The sequence below is a fragment of the Dipodomys merriami genome, unplaced genomic scaffold (assembly GCF_024711535.1).
Source record: "Dipodomys merriami isolate MVZ:Mamm:240054 unplaced genomic scaffold, mDipMer1.0.p SCAF_110, whole genome shotgun sequence".
NCBI lineage: Eukaryota > Metazoa > Chordata > Mammalia > Rodentia > Heteromyidae > Dipodomys > Dipodomys merriami.
In genome coordinates this window covers 349,206-376,926 of record NW_027202383.1, presented here as the reverse complement: position 1 = coordinate 376,926, position 27,721 = coordinate 349,206, and the positions used below count along the sequence as shown (strand labels likewise).

General features: G+C 38.9%; 1 protein-coding gene across 1 annotated transcript in view; it reads left to right on the top strand.

The window, feature by feature from the left end:
- Positions 1 to 27,721, top strand: part of Mboat2 (membrane bound O-acyltransferase domain containing 2) — a 118,674-nt gene that overhangs the window by 51,786 nt on the left and 39,167 nt on the right. Inside the window, exon 4 of the mRNA XM_070015230.1 lies at positions 22,513 to 22,608. Within this exon, the coding sequence (XP_069871331.1) occupies positions 22,513 to 22,608 (96 nt within the window). The remainder of the gene's footprint in view (positions 1 to 22,512; positions 22,609 to 27,721) is intronic.

The window sequence follows — 27,721 nt, the reverse complement described above, 5'->3', positions numbered from 1 at the left end:
CAGCAGAAACTCCATGGGGAAGATATTAATTTCTCTAGGGAGTTCTGTGACTTCATGAGTGATTAAAAAGTAGCAGGAGGGAAAGTAGACAAGATTTTTTTTTCTTTATGGACCATATTCCAAAGTGATATGGGATTGCTGGATTTCAGTAGAAAACTATAATTCTGAACTCTTAAAGTGACTTTTGATATTACTGTATTCTCTTAATAACTCATGTTTCAGTAGTTACTTTGTACCAGTCATTGAGCTAAGCCCAGTGACTGTCACTCTGCCTAAGCCACAGCCCACAGGATGGGGCTGATACATTCATTTCACTAATACATTCATTTCCCTAGAGTAGAGGCTCTAGGGTTTGAACTAGGTGGATCTGATTTCACCTGAGCTCATTCTTTTTTTTTTTTAACCATTGTACCATATTATTTTTAAGCATGAACTGTTAAAATTACACGAGTGTGTCATTGAATAAGTACCATACAGCCTGGGCCCTGTTCCCTGAGCTCCTTTTGCTCAGTGCTAGCTCTCTACCACTTGAGCCACAGTGCCACTTCAACTTTTGTGAGTAGTTTTTTGGAGATAAGAGTATCATGGACTTTCCTGCCCATGTTGGCTTTGAACTGCCATCCTCAGATCTTTGTTTCCTGAGTAGCTAGGATTACAGGCATGAGCTACCCACACTTATGTAGTACTTTAATGTTAGTTGACTAAAAATATTACTTTAAAACACTTTTAGATAAATTAACTTCTGGGAAAAATAGTGACTTTTGTTATTATTAACTTAATAAACAGTCCTTTTTGTTTTATTTTTTGAGACATGGTCTCTCTGGGTATTCCAGGCTATCCTGAAACCTGTGATGTGCATGTCTCTGCCTCCTAAATGCTGTAATTACAGGCAGTCTCCACTATGTCCAGCTAACAATATTTACATAGAGAGTATTTATGGAAAGAGATAAAGTGACATAGTGGGGAAATTTAACGACTAAGAACTGTCTGTGCTTCACCTTCCTAAGGTTGACTCAACATTTGTACAGCATTTAATATAGTACCTAGGATATAGTAACCCTTTGGTAAGAGGGTTGGTCTTTTGCTGCTGTAGTTTCTCTCCTGATACCTTAGGTGCATTATTTCTCTGCGGCTCATTTGTTCATTGTTTTGCACTGGCCCTCACATTACAAGCTGGTACTCTGGCCTCTGTTTTGTCCTGTGCCCTGCTGCCCAGGTGTTCTTTTTGGTGTCTGTGTGATCTTGCCTCTCTCGGGCTTTAAACTCTGGTCTGGCTTCTGTTGAGGGCCCCAGCCTGCCTTTCCACTCTGTTTCTAGCATGGCTCCTCAGCCTTGTGGTCATAATGAGCCATTTGTAGTTGCATACACATTGCTACTGTTTTACACTTGGTTTCTTTGTGCCCCCACGTGAGTTCATGCTGTCTTTCCTAGCCCTGTCCATCTGTGACCCTGTTTGAAGTCCTTTCTCCCTTCCCAGTGGAGTGGATCTTTGCTGCTTACAAAGCTGGGTATGTTCCCATTCTATGCTGAACGATCTGCACTTGCTCTCAGGGTCAGCTGGCTCCTATTTCCACACTACCTTCTCAGCCTTACATCATTAGGTTGATCACTGCGTTCCTATTGCCTAGCTTCTTTTCTAGCCTCAGTTTCCCAATTTGTTAGTTGGGAGTGGTAGTAATACCTCCTAGGATGCTAGTGAAAATGAAAGAAGACACTATCTCATTAAATACAAGATAACCTTGATTTTTTTTAGCTGTATCACGAAAAATGATCAAACACCATCAGTTGTATGGCGTTCTTAATTTCACTGTTGTTAAAATGGAAAAATATGTGTGAGGCAGAGTGGTGTGCCACCTGTGTAGCAGAGTCTGCCTCCTGGGCTTGCATGAGTCCTGTACCATGTTACCTCCCTAGGACCTCGTCCTTATTACAGTGGTAAATGATTAAAATACATGTTTGAAGCCCAGGGGAAGAAGGACTCTACTCCCATGCTCATCATTTTCCTAGTACATAATTCTTCCGTGCTCTGGTTTCTGAGAGGCTCTCCCTAGCTCAGCATGTGGTGTCTTTTTCTTCTTCCCACCTCCTCGATCATTTGCAATATGAACCAAATAAAATGTGGGCTGCAAAGGACTGAAACTCATGCAGTCTTTCTGGTTGCCCTTGCCTTTAGGATTTAATGTTTTTATTTTAATTTTTTGTTGTTATTATAGAGGTGATATACAAAGAGTTACAGTTATATGTCAGGTGTGCGTACATTTCTTTTTCTTTTTTTGATAAAGGAAGTATTTTTCCCCCAGAGAAGTAGCAATGCAAATAGCCTGTAATGTGTCTTTGTGGATAAATGTCTCTTGTGGTAATTGTCAGATGTAATGTGGTCTTCTTCCTGATCCTCATCTCAAATTACCCAGGACCTCATGAATGTTAGGTGTATACTCTACAACTTCAGACACATCCCAGTTGGATGTAGTTTGTTTTGGCAATACTGAGGTTTAACTCAATGTCTTGCTTACTTGCCTTGCTTGTAGGACTGGTACTCTACCACTTGAGCCATGCCCCAGCCCTATCTTTGGTTGGTCATTTTGTACTTTTCTGCCCAGGGTAGCCTCAAACTTTGATCCTCTAAATCTCAGCCTCCCTAGTAGCTAAGAATTTCAGGCATGAGGGCCTCGTGCTCAGTTGAATATAGCTTTTGTTCTTGTCAGTTCTGGGGCTTGAACTCAAGGCCTGGGTTCTGTCCTTGAGCTCTTTTGCTCTTAACACTTGAGCTATAGCACACTTGCAGTTTTCTGGTGGTTAATTGGAGCTAGGAGTCTCACAGATGTTCTTACCCGAGGTAGCTTCAAACTCCTCAAATCTGTCTCCTGAGTAGCTAGGATTACAGGTGTGAGCCACTAGCGCCTGGCAGGCAAGTGTAGTTTTTGGTGATGCTAAAAGCTTTAACTTTTGTACCTGTATGTTGAGATACTAGAGGCTGCTATTCAAATGATATTTTTAGATGATAGCCAAAGGTCTTGAGTCTTGATGTAAACTATGATATATTATTATTGTATATTACTGTTTTATCATCTGAAGGACAAATAATCTTATTTAAGGCCAACAGCTAATTTTATTTGTGAACTGGAATCAACTTTGAAAAATTTCTTTGTAAACAATTCAATGACTTTATTACATTACTCATCTAGGTGTGGGAATGAAGAAATGTTCCATTTCAAAAACAAAGCAAAGCACTGAACAACAGCTAGGTAGCTTGTTTCATTTCTTCATCTGGAGACAAAGGGGCTTGAGAAAAGAATCTATTGACTTCAAGTGTTAGTGTCATATTGTGTCTTGTATAGTGAATATAGCTAAGCTCCTTTCTTTTTTCTAATGGTTAGGGGTTTGTAAAAGAACAAAATCCTTTTTGGCTTTTATTACTTGTGTAAGTCCTAAAATCCCTTTGTTCTTATAAGGAAACACCTGGTCAGAATAACCCAGCAAGCCTTTGACTTCCTAGGGATAGCAGTTTTTGTTAAGGGACTGTAAGATGATATGCAGATCTCCAGGAAAGATTCAAGTGTGTCAGTAAATACCAGAATCAGTCCATCTATTCAGGGAAAAATACTGATACCTGTTCATCAGCAGTTTTGTAGATATATTTTCCCATTCAGAAGGTGGATTTTTCACTCTGTTGATTATTTTCTTATGCAGGAGGTTTTTTTTTTCACTTTCATGAAATCCCATTGTCTGTTTTTGCTTTTGAGGATCTTAAAAAAATAAAAATAGAACTGTCATATGACCCAGAGTCCCATTACTAAGTATATATCCAAAGGAAATAAACATCAATCTGTCAACTATCAGCCAGCCTCTGGTTGCTCATTTCTGTAATCATAGCTACTTAGTAGGCTGAGGTCTGAAACCATTCCAGACAGAAAAGACCATAAGAGGGTCTGGGAAGGTGGCTCAGTGGTAAAGTGCTTGCCTTGCATGCATGAGACCCTGGGTTCCATTCCTCAGCACCACATAAGCAAAAAGAAAAAAGCCGGAAGTGGCGCTGTGGCTCAAGTGGTAGAGCGCTAACCTTGAGCTGAAGAGCTGAGGGACAGCGCCCAGGCCCAGAGTTCAGGCCCCATGACCGGATCCAAAAAGAAAAAAAAAAAGAAAAGACCATAAGACTCTTACCTCAGATTATACAGAAAAAAAGCTGAAAGTAACAAGTATGGCTCAAGTGGTAGAGTTCCAGCCTTAAGCAAAAAAGCCAAGTGAGAGTGCAAGTCCTTGAATTTAAGCTTCAGTCATAGCATGCAAATGTACACACACACACACACACACACACACATACACACACACACACACCTCTATCCAATATATGTTAGATTACTACACACACACACACACACACACACACACACACACACACACACACACACACACACACACACACACACACACACACACACACACACACACACACACACACACACACACACACACACACCTCTATCCAATATATGTTAGATTACTGCAGCACTATTCATGATAGCCAGATGTGAAATCAACATGTTAATCAACAGATGAGTGGTTACAGAAAGTGTGGGATATATAAGCAATGCAATACTATTCATTTATAAGAAAGATTGAAGTATCCTACAATTTGTGGGAAGCTCATCTCAGACACAGAGAATAGAAGAGTGGGTAGCAAAAGCTGAGGATGGGGGGGGGAGAGATTGTACAAGTTACACAGGAGAAGTAAATTCTGGTGTTCTGTTGCTCAATAGGGGTATGTTGAGTATTTCAAAAGAGTGGGAAAAGAAGATTTGGAAATGTTCTTACCACAAAGAAATAATAAATATATGAGGTGATAAATATTGCTATAGTTAGCAATAATTTTGATGTGATTATAAACCAAATGTATAAGCATACCAAAGCATCATACTATGCTTCCTGAATAAAAACAAAGTATCGTGTGATCCTGGAGAGACTTTAGTTACCCTTCAGAAGACAGCAGCACTCTAGAGTGACTGGGAACCAAAGAGCCTCTGAATCTCTGGAGATGGCTGGACATTCTTACAACTGCAAAGCAAGTGAAGATGGCTGGGCAGTCTTACAGTGGCAAAGTAAGTGGGCTTGAGTTTTTTCTACTAGTGTAGCAAACTCAGAGATGGGTTTCCACCTGTAGACCTTGGTTTCCTCTCCCTACTGGCATCTGGCAGTCTTCATACCCCTTGTGTAAGTTTCTGACCTGCAGGATCTTTGGTGGGACTTGGCTTATCTCCCCCAGAAGTGGTATATCCATGCTATGCTATAAAAACAGTTCTACTTGACAGGTTTTTTTTTCTTTTTTTTAAGATACTGGTTAGAATAGTTGTTACATTTTATTTTCCAGAAAATATCTCTAAAGCTGGATCAACTCATCCAAACCATTTTGGGGCAGGTCAGGCCATGCATGTGGTGTCTTCATTGTCAGAGGTGATTGGCTGGACTTGGAGTAGATGGCAGAAAATGTACACTGGCTGAGCCTTGGTTCCTATGTTTCACAGAGAGAGCCTTAAGACTGCCATCTCCACACAACACTTGTGACTGCAGGAGTCTGAGAGGCTCCAGTGGGGGAGAGTAAGAGCTGAGCTGACTTGAAAAGGCTGGAACTCTGGATGAGCGCCTACCATGCAGATCCTGCCCGGAGGCAGGCCCCTTACTGGCTTGAAGTATTCAAACACAGCTCTTTACTTGCAGACATAGGGCAACCTCCAGAGGAAGGCTCAAAAGTAAAAGACTTCAAAGCACTGAGCAGACCTCAGCTGCCATGTACTCTGGGTGTGATATGCAGCAGATTACCTTCAAGTTAAGAAACAAAACCCAGCACAGAGTCAGAATACAGAATACCTACACTAGATAATCCAACATAGTCAGCTATAGATATAGATAAAGATGGAGATAGAGGTGTATATGCACATACACATATATATGTGTGTAAATATGTGAGAAATAGGTTGAGAAAAAGCTGTCTATTGTCCATTAAACTTTTTAGATTGCGTGGACATTGGATTTACTAAAAATATGAAAACAGCTATTATAAATACATTCAGAGGCCAGGTGCTGGTGTAATCCTGTAATCCTATTCAGAAGGCTGAAATCTGAGGACTGTTCAAAGCCAACCTGTGAGACTCTTGAGAGCTTGTTTGGAGGTTCTAGCAGGGGAGCGCAGCTACTCTTATACCCTTGACTGAACACCGGTCCTCCTCTATGGGGGATGGTCGTCCTCTTGGACTGAGCCGACCGCGCAGCTTCGGGAGGGATGTACATGGAGCGGTGAGGGAAGAAGGGGACACCTGCCTCACCAGCCAGATCAGCCCAATCAACCCTGGCCATCAGTGGGTGACAGATGTCGCAGCCAGATCACCCTCACATCCGCTGTGAGACTCTTTATCTCCAGTTAGCCAGCAAAAAGCTGGGAGTGGAGCTGTGGCTCAAATAGTAGAATGACAGTCTTGAGCAAAAGAGCTCAGGGACAGCACTCATGCCCTGAGTTCAAGGCCTAGGACTAGTCCCCCACACACAAAAAAAAACCAAAGAATTAAGGCAGCAGTCCCCCTATATCTGTAGTTTCACCTTTAGAGGTCTTAGTTACTTGCTCTGATCTAAAAAATATTGAATGGCAAATTCCGAAAATCATTGCTTGTCTGAACTCGTGCTCCATTCTGAATCCTATGGTGCAGTCTGGTTCCATGCTGTCTCCACACTATGGTGGAATTGGCTTTCTCCAGAGTGTCTACACCTTGCTACCCATGACACTCACCTAAGGGCTGCTCTGGTTGTCAGAGAGTGGCTGTTGTGGCATTGCGGGGCTTGAGCTCAAATTGAAGTAATGGCCCAGAGTATAAGAATGAATGATGCTGGCAGTTTGGATATGTCAAAGAGAAACCATAGTGTACTTTAAGGAAAAGGTAAAAATGGTTTTACTTAATAAGGAAAGAAAAATAATTGTGTGCTGAGGTTGCCAAGATATATGATGAGAACAAATCTTTATGGAAGTGTGAGGAGGAGAGAAAAATTATACTAGCTTTTCTATTATACCTCAACTTGAAAAAATTAAGACAGAAAAGCGTTGTGTTTTTATGTATAGAAAAATATTTTATGTATATAGAATATGATGTGTGTATATATATTACTTTCTAGGGTTTTAGGCATGCACTAGTAGTCTTTGTATCTTCATTGGATGAAGGGAGCTGACTATATGTGCTTCATAGTGAAAGACTCAGTCTATTTAATAACTCAGCCTCCTGAATGCTGACTGTATTTTAATGGCTGGGATACTTCCTGAGCAATGCATTGTTTCTGTAAGCAGCGTGTACTTCACAGGCCAGTCACTTGATGTGGCACTGAAAACAGGAGAGCTATGGTGCTACTGCCAGTGTCACTGGCAGGCTTAGAGGCTTTTGTGTACAGAAGAAGGAGTACACTTTGAAGTGCTGAACTGCATAGTGTTGAACATGTATAAGTTGGTAACTTCATCCCTTACTATCATTATGTAGGACTGTGTACTACACATAATTCTGTTGCTAGACTTTCTGTGACTAGCAGCTCAGCAGGGTTGTTTACACAAGCACCACTGCAAGCACCACAAATACCGAGGAAGTCTCATACTAGACATTATTATGGCTGCAGTGTCTCAAGAATATAGGAGTTTTTCAGCTCTATATCATGGGACCATTTTTGCATGCACTCTGGTTTTGACCAAAACATCAGTGTCTGTGATACTTCACTGTGCGTGAGCGAGCGCACACACACAACACACACACACACACACGCGCGCGCGCACACGCGCAGAAGAGGAAGTTTGTAGTTTTTTTCCTGAGAAGGTAACTAGTGATTTTTAGGTAATAGAAATTTTTCCTTTAGTTTCTTATTTTTTCTATCTCCAGTACTTCAGAATAAAAAGCTGTTATTTAAAATGTATACTATACTTTCTTTGTTTAACAAAGCCTAAGGGATCTGATTAAAGGTTTCTTTTCCACACTGCTTCCCTTCTTCCTCCAAGCAACCAAAATCCTTTCTGCTAAAAAAAAATATATATATACAAGTTTATTTAGTAGGTTAAGTTTGAACCTAGTATTTAAAACGAATGAGGCATAAAGACTAGTAACTATCATGCTCTATATTAATGCAATAGCTGATGCATTTTGTACAAAGAACTAGGTAGTAAGTGTTTGGAGCTTGATTTCAGCTCTGGCATTGAACAGAGAAGGCAGATCCCAGAGGAGTGGGTATAATTATGACCCAGTGACATTGAGGAGAAACTAAAAAGAAGAAGGCCATGGCTAGTATTAGGGCTGGAGTTTATCCACCTTGTGTTAGAGTATTTTTGTCACATTCTCTAAAAATAGCCAGTTTGTATCCTCCTGAGCCTAAGGTTCAATATGAATCCTAGGTTTGTACTCATACTCTCAATTATAGTCGAGTTATTTGTGTCTTATTAGAGGTAAAATCCATGGCAGGCAAAGGCTTTCCTGTTCTTTTCCATTCAGTTTTTAGTAATTTAAGTATTCCTTACTAAAAATATATTACTTCTGACTTGAAGTACAGCTTCTTCATATGTCTTTACCATAGGACTATATTTGTTTCAGGTAGACCTAAGTTTAATGTGTCTATCTCTTGGCTTACATGATCATATAAGAAGGTTCTGCAGAGAGGCAGGTAATTTTAAAAATGCTTTAATAAAAATTTTCTCCTATAGTGGTAAAGATAGGTCACAGTTCATCATGCTATTCTTTATTGTGCAGATACAAAGAACAGATGGTTTGTGAACAAATTGTGTGTCTGTGTGTCCATCTGGGAGGTAAAAAGGGCTGCAGGTAGTGCTCATGGAGCTACAGTAGATGTGCAACCATCACCCCATCTACTGTCACTTTGTTCTAGGAATTTTCCTCTCCTGAGCTTTCCCTACACAGGGGCATTCCAGACTCAGGCTTTTAATCCCAGCAGCCTCTTCCTGTATTGTGTCTTGCTGTTTTTCACCAAATCTGTGGGAAACACAGGATCCTGTGGTAATCTGTCCCATCTTCCTGCACTTGTTTCTGCACTCTCTGCCACCTGGCCATGCCTCCAGCATAGCTTTTTTGTTGGTTATTAATAGAGACAGTCTTATGGATCTACTTGGGAATGGGCCACTTGTGGGTGCTGACCATGTTTTCATGATGTGCCAAGTTGTGCTCTTTGAATTGTAAAAATTGTGCATATGAGATTGTCATAAAAATACAGAAGAGGATAGCTTTTTTAGGGGTGGTGATTCCGAATAGCGGCATGCATGCAGGCAGGCTTAGGACACATTCAGACAGTATCAAAGAATAATCCCTCAGATATATTGCACAGAATCATTAGTGAACCTGGCAAACTTCATTAATCACAAATGCTTTTAATAAGAAATAAATAATTTTAAGCAATCATCTTTTTAGTCTTTGATGGTTTTACTAAAGATTCTATTTCGAGATATACTCAGAAACAGAATGTTCAATTTGTTTCTTTTATTTCATTCATTCCTACGTCAATAAATTCTTTTTATGTCTACTAATTACATTTTTAGTAACATGGTTCATATTTTTAGAGTAAAACATTTTGCATAGTACATATTTACCATTTTAGCAAATTATTGTCATATATGTCGCATAATTATTCTGTTTTAAAGATTCTGTTACTTATTTATTGAGTACTTTTCAATCCAGTGCCACTTTTGGGGTTAAATCCAGTATATTCCCATAATACCTTTCTGCCCCTTACTGCCACTGCCACAATATTTACTGCTTTTTGATTTACATAGTTTGAAGCTTATATTTATTGCTATTCTGTATTTATGGTTATTGCTATTGGCTTATGCTTGCAACCCTAGCTACTCAGGAGACTGAGACCTATAGAATTGCAGTTTGAACTCAGCCCAGGAGAAATGGCTAATACCTGTAATCCTAGCTACTAGGACCCATAGAATTGCAGTTTGAACACAAGACCAGGAGAAAGATCTACTAGACTACAACTCCAAGTAACTAGCAAAATACTGGACTGGAAGTGTGGCAGGACTGTGAGCAAGCCAGTCAAGTGAGAGTATAATTCCCTGAAACGAAGCCTTGGTACAAACAAGAAAAGAAAAAAGGAAAAGAAATAGAAGAAGGAAAGGAAAGAATGGAGAGATGGAGGGAGGGAGGAAGGAGCTAGCATGTGGTAGCATGTGCCTGTATCCAAGCTTACAAGGAAGATTGAACTTAGACAATCAGTGGATCGGGCTGGGAAGGTGGCTCAGTGGTAGAGCACTTGCCTTGTATGCCTGAGTCCCTGGGTTCGATTCCTCAGCACCACATAAACAAAAAGAAAAAAGCTGGAAGTGGCGCTGTGGCTCAAGTGGTAGAGTGCTAGCCTTGAGCTGAAGAGCTGAGGGACAGTGCCCAGGCCCAGAGTTCAGGCCTGATGACCGGACCACCCCAAAAAAAAAAAAATCAGTGGATCCATGAAGTTTGAGACCAGCTTGAGCAAGACCTTTTCTCAAAACAGACAGATATAGTAGGACTAACTAGATTGGATGAACTATAGTTTTACTTACTTAGTTTTAAATATTTTCTAGAAATAGAAATGTGTAACTGCATAGAAATTTTAGACTGGATTTTGAGAGGACTGCCCTTAAGATGTAGATTTGGAGTTACTTACTTAGAGATTAGACTACCGAGTATAAAATTAGCTAACTACAATAAAGCTTGTGTGCCAAGAGGTTAGGAGTAAGGTTTCACCATAATAAGTTGAATAAAACTTAACCTTCTCTTAAAGTTTTTATAAGGCACTAGCAATTTTAACTTTTCTTTTCTGTTTACTGTGTCCACTGAGCAGTTCTAAAGAGACAGAAGGACGAAAAGGGAGGAAACAGATGAGACCCAGGATAGTTCAGCAAGAAGCATGAAGGAGGGGTAACAAGTACAACAAGAAATGTACTCACTAGCCTGGCACTGGTGGCTCATGCCTGTAATCCTAGCTACTCAGGAGGCTGAGATCTGAGGCTCATGGTTCAAAACCAGCCCGGGCAGGAAAGTCCGTGAGACTCTTATCTCCAATAAACCACTAGAAAGCCAGAAGTGGTGCTGTGGCTCAAGCAGTAGAGCACTTGCCTTGAGCTGAAGAGCGCAGGGACAGAGCCCAAGCCCAGAGTTCAAGCCCCACAACCAACCCCCCCCCCAAAAAAAAAAAAAAGAAATGTACTCACGATCTTACTTATGTAACTGTAACCCCTCCGTACATCACCTTGACAGTAAAAAAATAAAAAAAGAAGCAATAAAACGAAACCAAAGTTATCTTAAAAATAGAATGAAGCAAATCTAGCACAGATTGGAAATCATAAACAACTTGAGATGGCTTTTCAGTACTTCCTGAAAACTGCTGAAATTTCAGTGGTCTGCTTGAGTGACGGGTGGGGTGCTGTGTGTGTTGTAAAGCTTCTCAGAGTACTGAGTTTCTCTAGTAAATCTGAATTTATTAATTGTTATAAAAATTGAAGTCTACATAAATGTATACCAATTATCTATAAAGATAAAAGAAAAGATTTATTCTAGGGCATTCTTAAACTTGGATTTCACTGAGTGTGTGGTGGGTAGCAAGTTTGAGTAACGTGTGTATGTAGTGAACAGCAGACCAGGGTAAAAGGGAGGTCCCTGCTACAGTGCTCCTAGTGGGGATTTGCTTCCAGGGGGATTACTCAATTTAGGGAATTTTTTGGTACATAGATTTGAATATTGGTATGAGTAGCATGTGATATGAGAGATGAAGATTAATTTGGAAATTGGGTGTGGAGATTGGATGATCATTAAGATAGATTTAAAATGATGTTAGTATTTCAGGCACAGCAGTTTAAGGTAGAAGAAACTACGAGGAGAGAGGGGAAAAGTTTTGGTAGGTTCAAGTTATTGTTTTGCTCATTGGCAAGTTTGAGATGCCAAGGTGAAATGTAAAATGACTGGTTTAGGAAACATGTCCAAGCTAGAAAGACAGATCTGAGAGCTATCATTAATGATCAGGTGTTTAAAATCATAGGACTGTTAAAATCCTCCCAGAAGTGAATGGAATTACAGAATCCCCAAATAAAGACTCTGCAAAGGGATTCTGTAAAATTTAATAAATACGAAATAGTTGATTGTTTTTTAGTTATCTTTACTTAAGTATAGCTGACCTAAAACAAAATAAAGTTACCTAGCCCATGAGTTAAAAAAATGTAAAACGATGTAATTGCTGCCCACATCTAGATAATAGGACATTTTTCTGATGCCAGAAAGACCCTTTGTGTACCTTTGTGGCTGACCTACCTGTCCTCTGCAGCCAGCAGCTCTCTTCTGTCACAGTTCTGTCTGTTTGGAATTTCATACAACTGTATCATAGAGTATCCAGTCTCCCCGTGCCTTTAGCATTGTATTTTTAAAATGCATCCATATTGTATTTATCAAATTTGTTCCTTGTGTTGTTGGACAGTCTACTGTTGTGTGAATATACTACAATTTATGTATCCTATTAATGAACATTTAGTTTATTTCAGTTTTGGCATTTAGGAATAAAACTTCTAGAACATTTTTTTTTAAGTTTGAAGACATTTTAATTTTCCTCATATCCCTGGACACAGGTCTAGCCATGTGGAACCCTGTGCCGTACCTTCTTCAGCATTCTTGTAGGAGTCTTTTTTGTGGATATGTTTCCTTTTCTTGTATAAATATATACAAGAAGAATTGTAAAAGCATAGGATAAAAGTATTTCAGTTGAACCAGGTGCTAGTGGTTCACACTATAATTCTGGCTACTCAGGAGGTTAATATCTATCTGCAAGATTACAGTCCAAAGCCAGCCTAGGAAGAAAAATCTGTGAAACTCCATCTCCAAAAAACAAAACAAAACAAAAAAAAAAACTGGGCTAGAGGTGTGGTTTAAGTGATGGAGCTCTAAACCAAGCGAGTTTGAGGCCCTGAGCTTAAACTTCAGTATCACATAATAATAATGATAATAATAATAGTAGTAGTAATATAGGTATAAAATCACACACATACATTGTAAATATATGTGTATCTTAGGCACACCACAAATCATGATAGTTTCTTCAGAACTTTAATGTTCTCTCTTGCAGGGTAGGAATACCAGTTGATGTACCACACAGGTTTTGTTTTGTAGATTTTTCTTTCATATACTAATTGCATAAAACAATGAGTTTCACTGTGATATTCCCATAATTATATATTTATATATGTATATATTAGCATACTTCCCAAGTCGTCCCTCTTTAAACTAAAGAGCCCAGAAATAAAGGAACAGATACATGGTGCTATTATGGTTTGCATCTGAAATGTGTCCCAAAGGCCATGTATTAAAGACGTGGTTCCCTAAGTAGCAGTGTTGGGAGGTGGAGGCCTAGTGAAAGGGGCCGTGGGGACCCAGCCCTCCTTCTCCCCTCCAAGTTACTAGATATGTTTTCCACTATGTCCCGATGCTTTCCTCCACACGCCAGAAGCAGTGAGGCCTGTTGATCATAGGTAGAAACCCCCAGAAGTGTGAGGCAGAAGCTTCTATTTTTCTGATCTTACGACATTACCACCCTTAATCTTAAAATCAGATAATATAATTCCTCTATTTTCCCTTTCAAAGAATATACAAAGACACTTGAAACAAAAGTACATAAGCAAAAATCTTGGAAAGCATAGATGAAAGGGGCAATTAAGGAGAAAGTTAAGTTAGTATTCAGATATTCAGACCTTTTGTGCAAGTGTACCTGACTTTAGATGGAGAGTAACTTCTTTTTTTTTTTTTTTTTTTGGTTGGTTGTGGGGCTTGAACTCTGGGCCTGGGCGCTGTCCCTCATCTCTTCAGCTTAAGGCTAGTGCTCTACCGCTTGAGACATAACACCACTTTGGGTTTTCCCATGGTTAAATGGAAATAAGAGTCTCACAGACTTTCCTGCCCAGGCTGGCTTTGAACTGTGATACTCAGATCTCAGCCTCCTGAGTAGCTAGGATTATAGGTGTGAGCCACTTGTGCCCAGCTAACTTTTTTTTTTTCAGTCATGGGGCTTGAACTCAGAACCTAGGTGCTGTTTCTGAGGGTTTTTTTGCTCAAGGCTAACACTCTATTATTTTAAGCCACAGCTCTACTTCCAAGTTTTACGTCATTAATTGGAGATAAGAGTCTCATAGACTTGCCTGGGCTGACTTCGAATCTCAGCCCTCAGATTGTCACCTCCTGAGTAGCTAGGATTACAGGAGTGAGCCACCAGCACCTGGTGGGAGTAACTTTCTAAAGATCACACATGTTACATGATGGAGTTGTTACTTACATCTAAGCTTGAGAATTTCAGAAAACTAACAGTTTGAGTACAGCACATTAGAACAAGTATTCATTTGTTAGGTTTTGCTTTTTATTTCTTAACACAATTTTGAACCTTTCAAGGATGTTTTCCTTGTTTGAGAATAATTTTTTCAGTTTTGTCAGCTTCTCTAGTTCATTAATTCCAGTAGTCCCTGAGCAATTTCTACTCTGATACCTAAATGAATAGATATTTGCAATATAGTTTCACTTTTGGAAAGGAGGCAGTGATTCAACGTTTGTTTTTTAATGAATAAGAAAAAAATGTTCTGTTCTGGAGCTACACATGGTTGTGGCCCTTACACCCATGGCAGCAGCACACTAAGCTTCCCAAGCACTCTGTGTTGTGCTTTATTCCCCAGTTCTGTCATGTGACTCATAAGCCAGTCAGGTACAAGGAGGCTGGCAGCTCCTCGCTGGCGTCACACTAATGAGCGTCCACGGGCAGCTGCCTGCTGTGTGAGAGAGCACACAGAGTGATAGGGCAGTTAGTCAAGTCTAGTTCAGGTCTGTCTGGGTTTTATTTGCATGTACATTATTGTATTTGAGGGCATTCAATGAGACTTACACATTGACCTTAGCACTGAACATAGTATTGTGTTGTACAAATATTTGTCTCATGTCTACTTGCACTAGTGATGTAAAATTCACCATATGTAAAAATCTAAAATTTTCAAAATAAAAAACTCTATTGATGTAAAAATCACAGGCTTTCCCTCACATGCCTCCCTATAGACCTAGGGCTTTTGGTTGGCGATAGAAAAGAAACTTACCACCTGCAACTTTTTCTGGTGTTACAGTTGTCCAGAGCTAGTGTTAGAGTTCAACAATGTCAGTAAAGAAGCAGGTTCCTGCCAGGCATGATGGTGAATAGCTGGAATCCTAGCTGTTTAAGAAGTAGAGGCAGAAGGATCATGAGTTCAAGAACAGTCTGGCAAGGTTAGTAAAAGAAAACTCACAACAACAAAAAACAACATGGTTTGTAGCCTGGCTCAAGTAGTAAGGTCCTGCAGCTCAGTCCCCAGTAAGAACAACACCACCAGCAACACACACGCTCATGCACGCGCGCACGTACACACACACACACACACACACACACACACACACACACACACACACACACACACACACACACACACACACACACACATGTTCCTTGTCTGCTATGCCATCCTCAGCCTGTTTCTTACATCGTATGTGGGGATGATGACTGCAGCAACCATCAGACCCATGTGCAAGACCAAATGAAAGCATGACAGAAGTGTGGAAAGCCACACTGTCTTGCTCCACACCCTACTCACTGCTTTTGTTCAGGAAAAGCTAGCATCATGCAATAGTAATATGTGACAGATGTAATTTCACCACTTGTTCTTTTATTTCTGTTTGTGTTTTTTTTTGTGAATATATAAGCGTGCACATGCATATGTTGGTACAAGGGCTTGAACTTGGATTTGTTGCTCATAGCTGGTGCTCTACCACTTGAGCCACATTTCTAGTCCAACAATTGTTATTTTTAATAATTTATGTAGTATAACTAAAATATCACTTAAAAAGTGTATTTTTTGTTTTGTTTTCATACTTAGTCTTGAAAATCTGGGGTATATTTCCTAGTTACAGAACATTTTGGTTCAGCCACATTTTAGGAACCCATAGAGGTTTTTCAGCTTGGCAGTAAATGTTTAACAACGAACTACTTTCTGGGGAAAATGTCCATGTAAATAAGCAGCCAGCCTTCCTTATCAGTGAGTTCAATACCTGTAGATCCAGCCAACTGAATAGGAAGTACTTGAAAATCATTACATCTGTACTGAACAAATGTTGTCTTTCTTTGTCATTGTTCCCTAAGTAATATAGTATAATGATTATTTGCATAACATTTGCATTGTTAGGTTATTAAAAGCAATGTGGAACTGATTTACAGTATACAGGAGAATGAGTGGGTTATGTACAAATACTGTGCTAGTTTCTATAAGGGACTTGAACACATGGATTTGAGTATCTGGGGATTCTGTAATCAATCCCCCAAGAAAACTGAGAGTCAGTGGTATATATGTTTATTATAAAACTTGTAAACTTAGTAGATTTGTAGTACCTAACTTTAAAATGAATAAAATATGTACTTCTCTATTGTAAATTCCATGTACACAGTTGATTTCAACAAAATTTTTGACTTTTGCCAAATTTTTGTAGCTACTTTGGTTGCATCTCAACTGTGATGTGATGAAATCAACTACAAGTGCTTAGGTACTGTCTGACTCAGTAATGTCATTGGGGAATTAATGCAGTTTCAATATGAAAGCTGGTTGATATTTTTGTTTATGTTAATGAAATGATTGTTGGTTTTCTTGTTGCTATTTATAATATAATGGCTACAGTTGTGTCACTTTAAAGTTTCGTGTGCGTTATTACTGTTTTTATCATCACTTTAGTTCTAAATTAAGGTCAGGGAACTTTTTCTATACAGGGCCAATGGAATGTATTTTCTGCCTCCAGGGCCTCACTGTTACTGCAGCTGTAAGGCAAAAGCATCCATAGACTACACACACACAAATGGGCATCATTTAGACAAGGAAGAATTTATTGACAAAAATAGACAGTGGGTGAGATTTGGTCTACAGGCTCTCGTTCAGAATCTTGGTTAAATGGTCAGATTTTTAGTTTGTCAATTTCAATCATGTAAGGACTTCTACCATGACAAGATTTATTGTTTTTTACAATGGATTTTTCTTTAATATTAATGTTTTTATATTGATATTTTTCTTTACTGTAATGGATTTGTTTCATTGTTTATGTTCAAATGTGCCTATAATGTACTTTGATCACCCCTCATTCCACCAATCCTTTCTTCCCAAATAGTCCTTTTCTAATGTGTTTGTGTATGCACATCACTTTTACTAGATTTTTTTTTTTTAGCTAATGGCTAGTGCTCTACCACATGAACCATACCTTCAGACTATTTTTGCTAGTTACTTAGAGCCAAGTGTTGAGGATTTGTATGCCTGGGCTGGCTTTGATCTGTGATCATCAGACCTAAGCCTCCATAGTAGCTAGGATTAGAGACAGAGTCCCCTAGTATTGTCTTTTTAAAAAATCTAGATACCAACTATGAGAAAAAAAAGTGTGATATTTATCTGAGTCTGGCTTTTTTTACTTAACATGGTGAGCTTCAATTTCATTTTCCTGAAAGTGACATAATTTAATTCATTATAGCTAAGTAAAACTCCACTGTTTATTGTAAATCACATTTTCTTTATCTACTCATCTGTTGGTGGTCACTTAGCTGATTTTATAACTTGGCAGTTGTGAACAGTGCTCCACTAAAAATTTAAATATCTATTGAAGGACAAATTATATTTTTAATACATACCTAGGAGTGGTATAGCTGGATTCACATATTAGTTTTATTTATAGTTCATTCAAGAACCATTGTACTGATTTCCATAGTGGGTGGACTAATTTCCATTCCTACCAACATTGTACAAGGAGTTAGATTCCATGTACATTTGTTACATACTCATTTCTTTACCCATCTTTCCCAGCACTTACTATAACCATTCCAACTGGGATGATACCACACTATAATTTTTATTTACACTTTTGTGATGTTAAAGATATTGAACATTTGTTTCATGAATTCATTGGCCATTTGTACTTCTTTTGAGAAACGTCTGTTCTATTCATGTGTTCACTTACTGATTGGATTATTTATTCTCTTTTGAGTGTTTTACTATAGGTTTTGGATATCAGTCCTCAGTTCTATGTATAGCTGGCTATGGTTTTTTTCCCCCATTCTGTAAGCTGTCCCTTCATTCTAGTAATTTTACCTTTGCTGTGCAGCAGCTTTTTAAATTTGATGTAATCCTGTTTGTCAGTTCTTGCTACTATTTTCTGAGTAGTTGTAGTTCTTCAGAAAGTCATTGCCTATGTCTGTATCTTGATGTGTTTTCTCTGTAGTGTGGTACATTTGAAAGCTACTATACTAACTGAAGGCCATGAATGAATTGGGAAAAAGTTGGGAAGAAATGCTTTGTAGTTCAGCAACACAATATTGTATAGTATTTCTATCATAACCAGACTAGTCTTTATATTCCACGGCTTTTTCATATTAGTAGTAAATGAAAGAAAGTAAAATGGGCAGTTCAAAGAGTATGTGCAAATTCCAATGTGTATTGCAAAATCACCCACTCAATATAGTCTTTTGAAAATTTCAGCTTTACCCACCATGTTTGAGACAATCTGTGTTCCCTGGCTAGTATGGGTATCGTCTACTTTTAAACTTTTTCTGTTGTATACACACAAATATTGTCGTTCTGATCTGCTTTCTCCTATCACTCTTGGTTATTCCTTGCCCAGATCTCATTTTTCTAAATGAATTGGCTGTTACAATTTTTTCCATAATTTGTTCATTGATTTTTCTCATCTGCTTTCCACTTGAATTCATAATTCACTTGAATTCAATAATTCTTATTGATTGGGTAATTTTCTGTTTGGGATTATTTTTCTTTTTTAGTATATGTAGTAAATTCTGATATAAGTTTTTGTTTTGTCATTTGTCATATTGAAGTATCTGTTTATGTCATAAGTATTTGTCAGACTTCATCTTGAAGGCACTTGTAACTTTTTTGTGCTTATGAGGTTATCTCAACTCCAGGATTTTGAGGAGATCGTTTCTCCTTGTATTCTTCATGGTATCATTTTTGATATCTGACTAGATTTTTTTTTTTCTTGCTGGTTCTGGGGCTTGAACTCGGGGCCTGGATGCTGTCCTTGAGCTTCTTTTGTGTAAGTGTAGCACTCTACCACTTGAACCAGAACTCTACTTCCAGCTTTTGGGGGCTTAATTGGAGATAAGAATCTCATGAACTTTCTTTCCCAGGTTGGCTTCAAACTGTGATCCTCAAATCTCAGCCTCTTGAGTTAGCAGCTAGGATTACAAGTGTGAGCTACTGGTGCCAAACTGACTAAATACTAGATATTTTTTACATGTATGTCTGATGTTACCTGGAAAATTATGTCTGAAGTGAGAGCTGATTTTAACCTCATTTAACCTCATTCATCTTCTCACTGACATAATATGTCAGTGTTATAATAAACCTCCCATTTTGAACTGCCTCCTATATGGTTAATCTTTTGATCTATTTTTGAAGTCCCCCTGACATAGTTTTCTATCTGTCAGAATGGAGAAAGTCTTCTTCATCATATTTATTTCACTTTCTAGGTGTTAAAAAATTGTGTACTTAGACTCCACCAACAGTATTGTTGGATTTTGATTGGGCATATGATGCTAGTGTTAGGGATCAACTTTAAGAGAGTGGGTTTTAATGTTATTTGAGTTTCTAGTTGCAAACCTCTTTTCCATTCAACACTTTTTATCTGCTTACTTTACTGATTCCTGAAGGCTGAGAAGGCATTGTTTAATGTTAAGTATCCTTTTTCTGCCGGGTGCCGGTGGCTCACCCCTGTTATCCTAGCTACTCAGGAGGCTGAGATCTGTGAGACTCTTATCTCCAATAAACCATTCGAAAACCAGAGTGCTCACCTTGAGCTGAAGAGCTCAGGGACAGCGCAATTTGATTTTATTTAACTTGATTTAAAAATGATTTGGATATCTTATTTTAAAATAAATAACAGTTTCAGTGTGCTTCACTTTTATTAGGAATTATTCCAGTCTGTTGCAGCAAAGAAAATCACCTCAATGTAAGGGCTGACAAAAGGAGATCACCACAGGGTTCGGGCAGAAAAGATTTTATTGGGAGGGCCAAACCACAGGGCCTTACTCAGTAGGAACTAATGGCAGAGGGAGAGAATATATAGGGGAGAGAAGGAGTTGTGACCGGAGCAGATGAGGAAGTGAGCTCCCAGCCTGGGGGACCTCCCCCTGACCCACAGGGACCAGAGCCCAGTTACCTGGCTATTACAGGGGCTGGGTGGGGACTTCTAGGGAGGGCCATGTGGAGTTTTGCACAGAGAGAACAAAGCAGGAAGGGGTCTATGTACATGAACAGAAAACAGGGAAGGGATCATTTTTCCTGGGCAGACCTAATACTCAGATTTCCTGAGAGAATAGTTGATTGTCAGGGTCTGTGTGTATCCTGGGCTCAGCCATGCAGTTTTACTTGGGGGTCTTTTTTTTTTTTTTTTTTGCCAGTTGTGGGGCCTGAACTCTGGGCCTGGGTGCTGTCCCTCAGCTCTTCAGCTCAAGGCTAGTGCTCTATTATTTGAGCCACAGCGCCACTTCCCGCTTTTTATGTGGTGCTGAGGAATTGAACCCAGGGCCTCATGCATGCAAGGCATGCACTCTACCACTGAGCTACCTTCCCAGCCCTTACTTGGGGGTCTTATGTATGTTTGCTGTTAAATGGTGCCTGAATCTGCAGTCTGTTTTTGGCACCCAAAATGCTTGTTACAGTAGCACCTCACATAGAGTTACCAGCTTGGGTTCTGTTATGTCACAACATCAGAATACAGTGGCTGATATACTGCGTTGTTATCTTGCTTATGATTTTGTGGCTCAGGAGCTCAGAAAGGGTTCTGGTGGGTCTTTAGATGTCAGTTTCTTCACTAACATATGGAAGGACTGATGCTTCTTGGTATGCACTACTCACACAGCACTGTCTCTGTCTTTGTCTCTCTACACACAATCTCTTTGTTCTTCAGAGTTTCCCCATACAGTGGTCTCAGGTCACACTTCTTTCATGACAATCAGCTTCCAGAAAGCAAGAAGTAGCAACTTCCAGGCCACCCCTAACATTAACAAATTGTTGCTTTGGAATAACCTGATGACTGGCACAGTTAGAAGGCCAGCCTGGATTCAAAGGGTGTGTAGAAGTAGGCTCTTCTTGTTTGGGAAGTAGGTCAGTGTGCAGAAGAGCCTATACCATGGGAATACTGTTGTGAACATCTTAGGAAATACAGACTTCCCCATGATATTTAGAAATGATTCCTTCTGGTTTGCCTACATTTTCTGAATACATCTGCACATGTATACTGTTTAAATATTCACTTGGTTTACCATTTGAATCAGGAAGCTTTCCTCCCTTACCCTTTGTTCAAAGTTTTTAAGAACGTTTTCATAAAACCACCTGAGCTGCCTACATGACAAGCTTACGATTTTAGTTTAAACAAATATATTGTTTTCCCCTTGATGTTTTATGTATAGAAAGTCCTCCAATTTGAGAACATTTTAATATAGTTCTATTTGGTATGATTTTATATTTTATCTTCTATTCATTTAAAATCATTGTAGCATAGATCAAGGTATACTACAACTACCTTCCTTTCTACCCAAGTTGGCCAGTAATGCACCTCTCCCCAGTAATGAACCTCTCCCCAGTAATCCACCTGTCCCCAGCAATCCACCTCCCCAGTAATCCCCCTCTCCCCAGTAATCTACCTCGCCAGTAATCACCTGTCCTCAGTAATGCACCTGTCCCCAGCAATCCACTTTTCCAGCAATCAACCTCTCCCCAGAGATATACCTCTCCCCAGGGATCTACCTCTCCCTAGGGATTATCCTTTCCCCAGCCAGCTACCTCTACCCAGTAGTTTGCACTGCAGCTTTTATCTCATATAATGTTCCAAATCTTATAGTATGTTTCTAGGTTCCTATTGTCTTACTGAAATATAAATTATTTTTTCCATATTATGTTTTCATTATTATTTATACTATTTCAAACATTGTTTCTGGAAGACACTAAAATACGTCTGTGATGTGTAAGTACTACCTGATGCAAGTGTGTGTCACAAGGGAATGCATGACAGCCTGCATTTCAAAGTTCAAAATACGTTTTCAAAGGATTGCTCATATCAAAGCTACGGGATTGTTAGCATATAGCTGAGCCAGGTATTTTCATGGTAAATTTGGTTTTCTGGTAAGCAAGAATTGATACCAAAAAAAAAAAAAAACCCAGGTACCAAAAATCACATTGTTATGCATGTAATCAGGACTTAAAAATGTGCAATTTGATGTATGGATGTCTTTTTTAAAAATTGAATAAAGGCAATAATTAAGTAAATGAGGTGGTATTTATTAAATCAAGTTATTTGTAGAGTAAATCAAGGAATATTTAATTACTAAGCCATATCATTTAGTTATTAAATAACTTGAAAATGAATGACTTACCAAATGAATCTCTTAGTTTCACTAACCCAGTTTTCATTTGCTTTTCAGATGCTGTTTTGTGTTTGCTTTAGGATATCTCACCGTGTGCCAAATTACTAGAGTCTATATCTTTGATTATGGACAGTATTCTGCTGACTTTTCAGGGTAAGATTAAAACTTTGATTAAATGACTGTGTTATCTATTCAAACAGATGGTTAAAAGGCAAAATATAGTTTTATTTAGTATTTCCAGTGAAAAGGCATTAAGCATTCTAGCTGAAAATTGCTTTGTGAAGTTAGCATTTTTCTTATGATAGGTCATTTATAATACTACAAAAGTCACAAAAAAAAACTTGTGCTCATAATTTGTCTTATTTCTAAGTATATAGCAATGAAAATTTTTATCTGACATTCTGGTATCAAAAACATTTTTTCTAATACTGGTAGAAATTTCTACAAGCATTTGTATGAAAAGGCAGTCCTCCTCAAACCTTCATTCTTGCTATTGATGCTTCTTCCCTCCCTTCCTCTCTCTTTTCTTTCTTCTTTTCCTTCCCCCTTTCTCTCCTTCCTTTCCTCCTTTTTCCCTTCCCTCATATCCTGTCTTAGCATTGCTAAATCTCATTCTGTAACAAAGCTAAATGGATAACTGTGGCAAGGCACATATGAACTAACTTGCTCCCATCTTTGTAAGAGAATGTGTTAACACCTTGGAGCCAGGTGGGCAGTTGGGGCTTTTATTCCTTTTTTGTTCATCATATCAAGCCTGTTAGCTTTCCCCATTGAACAGGCTGCAGAAGACTTACCTTTATGTCAGTCTTGAGCATTCTGGGCAGCCTCAGAATGAGTAGTCCATCTAATTTGGGGATAAATTACATTTTTCAGTAGGAAAAAAAAACTGAACAAAATAATACCTCTTTAAAACATGTTCAACCATAAAATGGACTAAAGTTACATGAGAAAAAATAGCTCATATAAGAACAAAAATTTTAGAAAATGGAATATCTTTTTCTCCCTAGTGAGATAAAAATGAATTTTATTACAGAGATTTAAAAAGTAGGCTTGGATGAAAGGAAGTTGCATCCAAAACCAACAACAAATGTATAAAACCAAGCCAAAACAAAAGGAATATAGTATACTAGAAAACCTAGTTAATCAAATTATCACAGTTTGAATGAATTTGAGACACACACCTGGAATGCAGGGATGGAAACAGATTCTGACAACTCAGCATACAACAGTACATGTTCCTGAAGAACTACTGGGCAGAATCAATGCATACTGGGTCACTGCAAAAATCCTTAGTGAATTTGAGGAGGCAGCCAGGTCATGTGTTGTTGTAGTGTAATGATGTTGGAAACTAGTTGTGGAAGTTTAAAAGTGTCACACTCACTGGGAAACCTAACTGTCCTGGGAATAGCAACCATATTGGTAGTGTTCCATTGGTTTTCCTCAGTGCTCAGCCCATAGGGGCACTACTTACTGAATCAGTAACAGTAATTCAATTAAAAAAGGATGATTAAAAACACATTGGGGAAAAAACAGACAACACAAATAGGAAAACCTGAGCTGTGGTTCGCAAGAGGTATTTCCCAAGATATAAATTCATAATTTTCAAAAGCTGTGTATAATACATGAGATGTGTAAGCAGTTAATATAAAATACAAACCAAAAGAACATTCTGAAGTCAGTTTGTAACTGTTGATAACGGAAACACTATTAGCAACTAGGAGTTTGTGATATTGCAGTCATGAGATTTGAAAGTAAACTTTGGACCTGAGAGTTCTGTACTCGATACAGGCAGGTGGTGGAGGAGCCGTGTGGCTGTGAGTCCCTCTAGTCTTAACTTTATCCACATCTTTCTTTAGTTTATATGTTGGGGTTTAGCATGCTATTTCATTGTCAGGTAACTTAGGGGACAGGTAGGGTTGAGATAGATGGGGTGGGAGGAAGATAGAAGTGGTGACACCGATCAAGATGTAACCCCTCTGTACAGTATTTTCACAAGAAAAAGAAAAAGAAAGCATAAAAAAGATGTACTCATAAATTGGCACATTGAATTGAAGCCTTTTTGCACAACTACTTGAAGATAAAAAATACTCTTTCTTGAAAAAAGTGTGTTTCGTTCTTTTAAACTACCAGATATAAAAACGCAAAATGTAGCATAATGAAATTGAATTGATTACACAACTGTGAAGGTTGGTACGAACACAAGTTTGTGAGTCTCGTTCAGTTGGATCTTTGTCATCATCTTTTAATGTCATTTATCTGCTATCCCAAACTCCTGTCATTCTCTAGTTCTTTAGGTAACATCATTCTCATTCTCTAGTTCTTTAGGTAACATCATTCTGTATTAGTTAGGCATTGGCTAACTGATGCTAAAATAGCCTTATAATTTCAGCAACTCAATATTTAATGACTAAGGAACCTTGCTTCTTGTGGGTTCACCTCCTTCAAGCTCTCTAGAATCTTCTTGAGTCAGCTGACCGAGGGAGGGCCCGGGCTGCTGAGTGGAAGCAGAGGGAGCATATGCCTGCTCATGACTCTGCTCACATTCTGTTGGAAAAGACCATTACACTGGGCAAAAACTAGAGCAGAGTTTAAATCAAGAGCATAATGCCTTTTAAAAAATGGAGTTATAGCCGTTTAAGCCAGGCACTGGTGGCTCACGCCTGTGATCCTAGCTACTCAGGAGGCTGAGATCTGAGAATCATGGTTCAAACCCAGCCAGGCAGGAAAGTCCATGAGACTCTTATCGCCAATAAACCACTAGAAAACCGGAAGTGGTGCTGTGGCTCAAGTGGTAGAGCACTCACCTTGAGTTGAAGAGCACAAGGACAGCACCCAAGCCCAGAGTTCAAGCCTCACAACCGACAAAAAGAAAAAAAAAATCCAGTTATAGAACCGCACCTGTAATTCTAGCTACTGAGGAGGCTGAGATCTGAGGATCACAATTCAAAACCAGCCCAAGCAGGAAAGTCCGTGAGCTGCTTAGCTCCAGTTAACCACCAAAAGCCAGAAGTAGAGCCATGGCTCAAGTGGTAGAACAGCAGCTTTGATCAAAAAGCCAAGTGAGAATACAGGTTCTGAGTTCAAGCCCTACCCCATCCCCTCCACACACACACAAAATTTAAGATTTCTCTTAAGTATTTAAATGTAGTCTTGTTGCTCTTGTTGTTGGTCATGGGGCTTGAACTCGGCCTGGGCACTGTCCCTAAGCTCTTCAGCACAAGGTGAGTGCTCTACCACTTGAGCCACAGCACCACGTATGGTTTTCTATGGGTTAATTAGAGGTAAGAGTTTCATAGCCTTTCCTGCCCAGGCTGGCTTTGAACCGTGATCCTCAAATCTCAGCTTTCTGAGTAGCTAGGATTACAGGCTTGAGCTACCAGTGCCTGGCTTAAACGTAATTTTAAACATTTAATTATGTAAAAGGAAAATAGTGTGGCATTTTAAAGTTAAGAAACCTATTTCTAATACTCCCAGCTTAATGTATAATCTTTATCCTTTAGAAGGAAGTATTTGACCAATATAAATGAACTGGTAGAGGTTAGACACAGGGATGAATTAGCTGAAGAAGGTGCCCCAGGCAAAATGAAGTTAAAGCGCGCACTGTTTATTTTTATTTATTTTATTTTATTTGTCTTTTTTATTGTCAAGGGGGTTACAGTTACATAAGTATGGTAAATAAGTATATTTCTTGTCAGACTTGTTACCTCTTGCTCACTCTTTTTAAAATGAACACAGGTGGGAATATAAATTAGTACAACCACTATGGGAGTCAATGTGGATAGTCTTCAAAAACATGAGAAACAGAACAACCCTATGACCCAACAGTACCCTTTGTGAGCATTTATCCAAATATTCTCAAGTCAGAATAGAATAAAGACCCTAGTACACCTGTGTTTATTGCAATACTATTCATAATAGCCCAGGTGTGGAAACAGCCCAGATACCCTACAACTGAGGGGAAAAATGTGCTATCTGTATAAAATGACATTTTTATTCATCTATTAGGAATAATATTTGGGTAGAACTGAAAAAATTCCTATTGAATTAATTAAGTCAGGCTTTGAGAAACAAGGGGCATATGTTTTCTCTCATATGGCCAAGTTATACCTAAAAGAAAACATACATAAACGTACATAGAGGGGTATGTGTGTGTGCACTTGGTGAAACTGACTGCAGCATGTATACTCAGGGATGGTTTCCATAATGTAACCCCTTTGAACAATTAACAGATAGCTTAACAAAATGAATGCTAGGAAGTGAAAATGGCAAGGATATGGGGAGGGATGAATGGAGAGAGGAAAGGAATACTCAGTGTACATACATGAAAATGGAAGTAGGAAACTTGAGATGGGATAGATGGCCGGAGGACAGTGGTCAAGGGAGTGATGCAGTGTACACATAAATGGGTATTTCAAGTTGAAACTCCTTTGTATAACCATTTGAATGTAATTTAAAAAATGAAATGGACCCAGAAAAGCAAGAGTCACTCGTGGGCATATGCTCCCTTGATGAAGCCCTCAGGCATGGGGACCCTTAAATATATTCTCAAACATGAGCAGAAAAGGTCCTTAGGATCCTTAAGTAGGTTAGTATTGCAGCTATTCAATGAAATAATTCATCCTTGGTGCTTAGCTGTCCCATGCACTAAGGCTGGAAAGCACAGGAAATGAAGCCCAGCCTTTCGTTAATGAGCCAGCATGAAGTCTGTTTTGTATGGGACTGATTGACTTTCACAAGGTATGGAAAAGGTGTGTGTGTGTGTGTGTGTGTGTGTGTGTGTGTGTGTGTGTGTGTGTGTGTGTGTGTGTGTGTGTGTGTGTGTGTGTGTGTGTGTGTGTGTGTGTGTTCGTTCAAATATATTTTGTTAGGTTCAGGATATGTTTAAGATATTGATTAAATAAAAGGGATTCTCCTTAATAGCAGTTTTTCTATTTTCAAGAAGGTTAAAAAAAAACCCAAAGCGTGGTGCCATTGGTGCATGCCTATAATCCTAGCTACTCAGGCGGTCGAGATCTGAGGATCTAGATTCAAAGCCAGCTTGGGAAAGAAAGTCCATGAGACTTACTTCAGTTGCTACCAAAAAGCCAGTAGTAATACTGTGGCTCAAGTACTAAAGCACCAGCTTTGAACAAAAAAGCTCAGAGACAGTATCAAAGGTCTGAGTTCAAAGCCCCAGTATTAACACAAAATAAAATAAAATTGTTAGATTCCACATTTACTTCAGAAAAGAGATGCAGGAGATGTTTAAAACCAGTAACTTTACTTC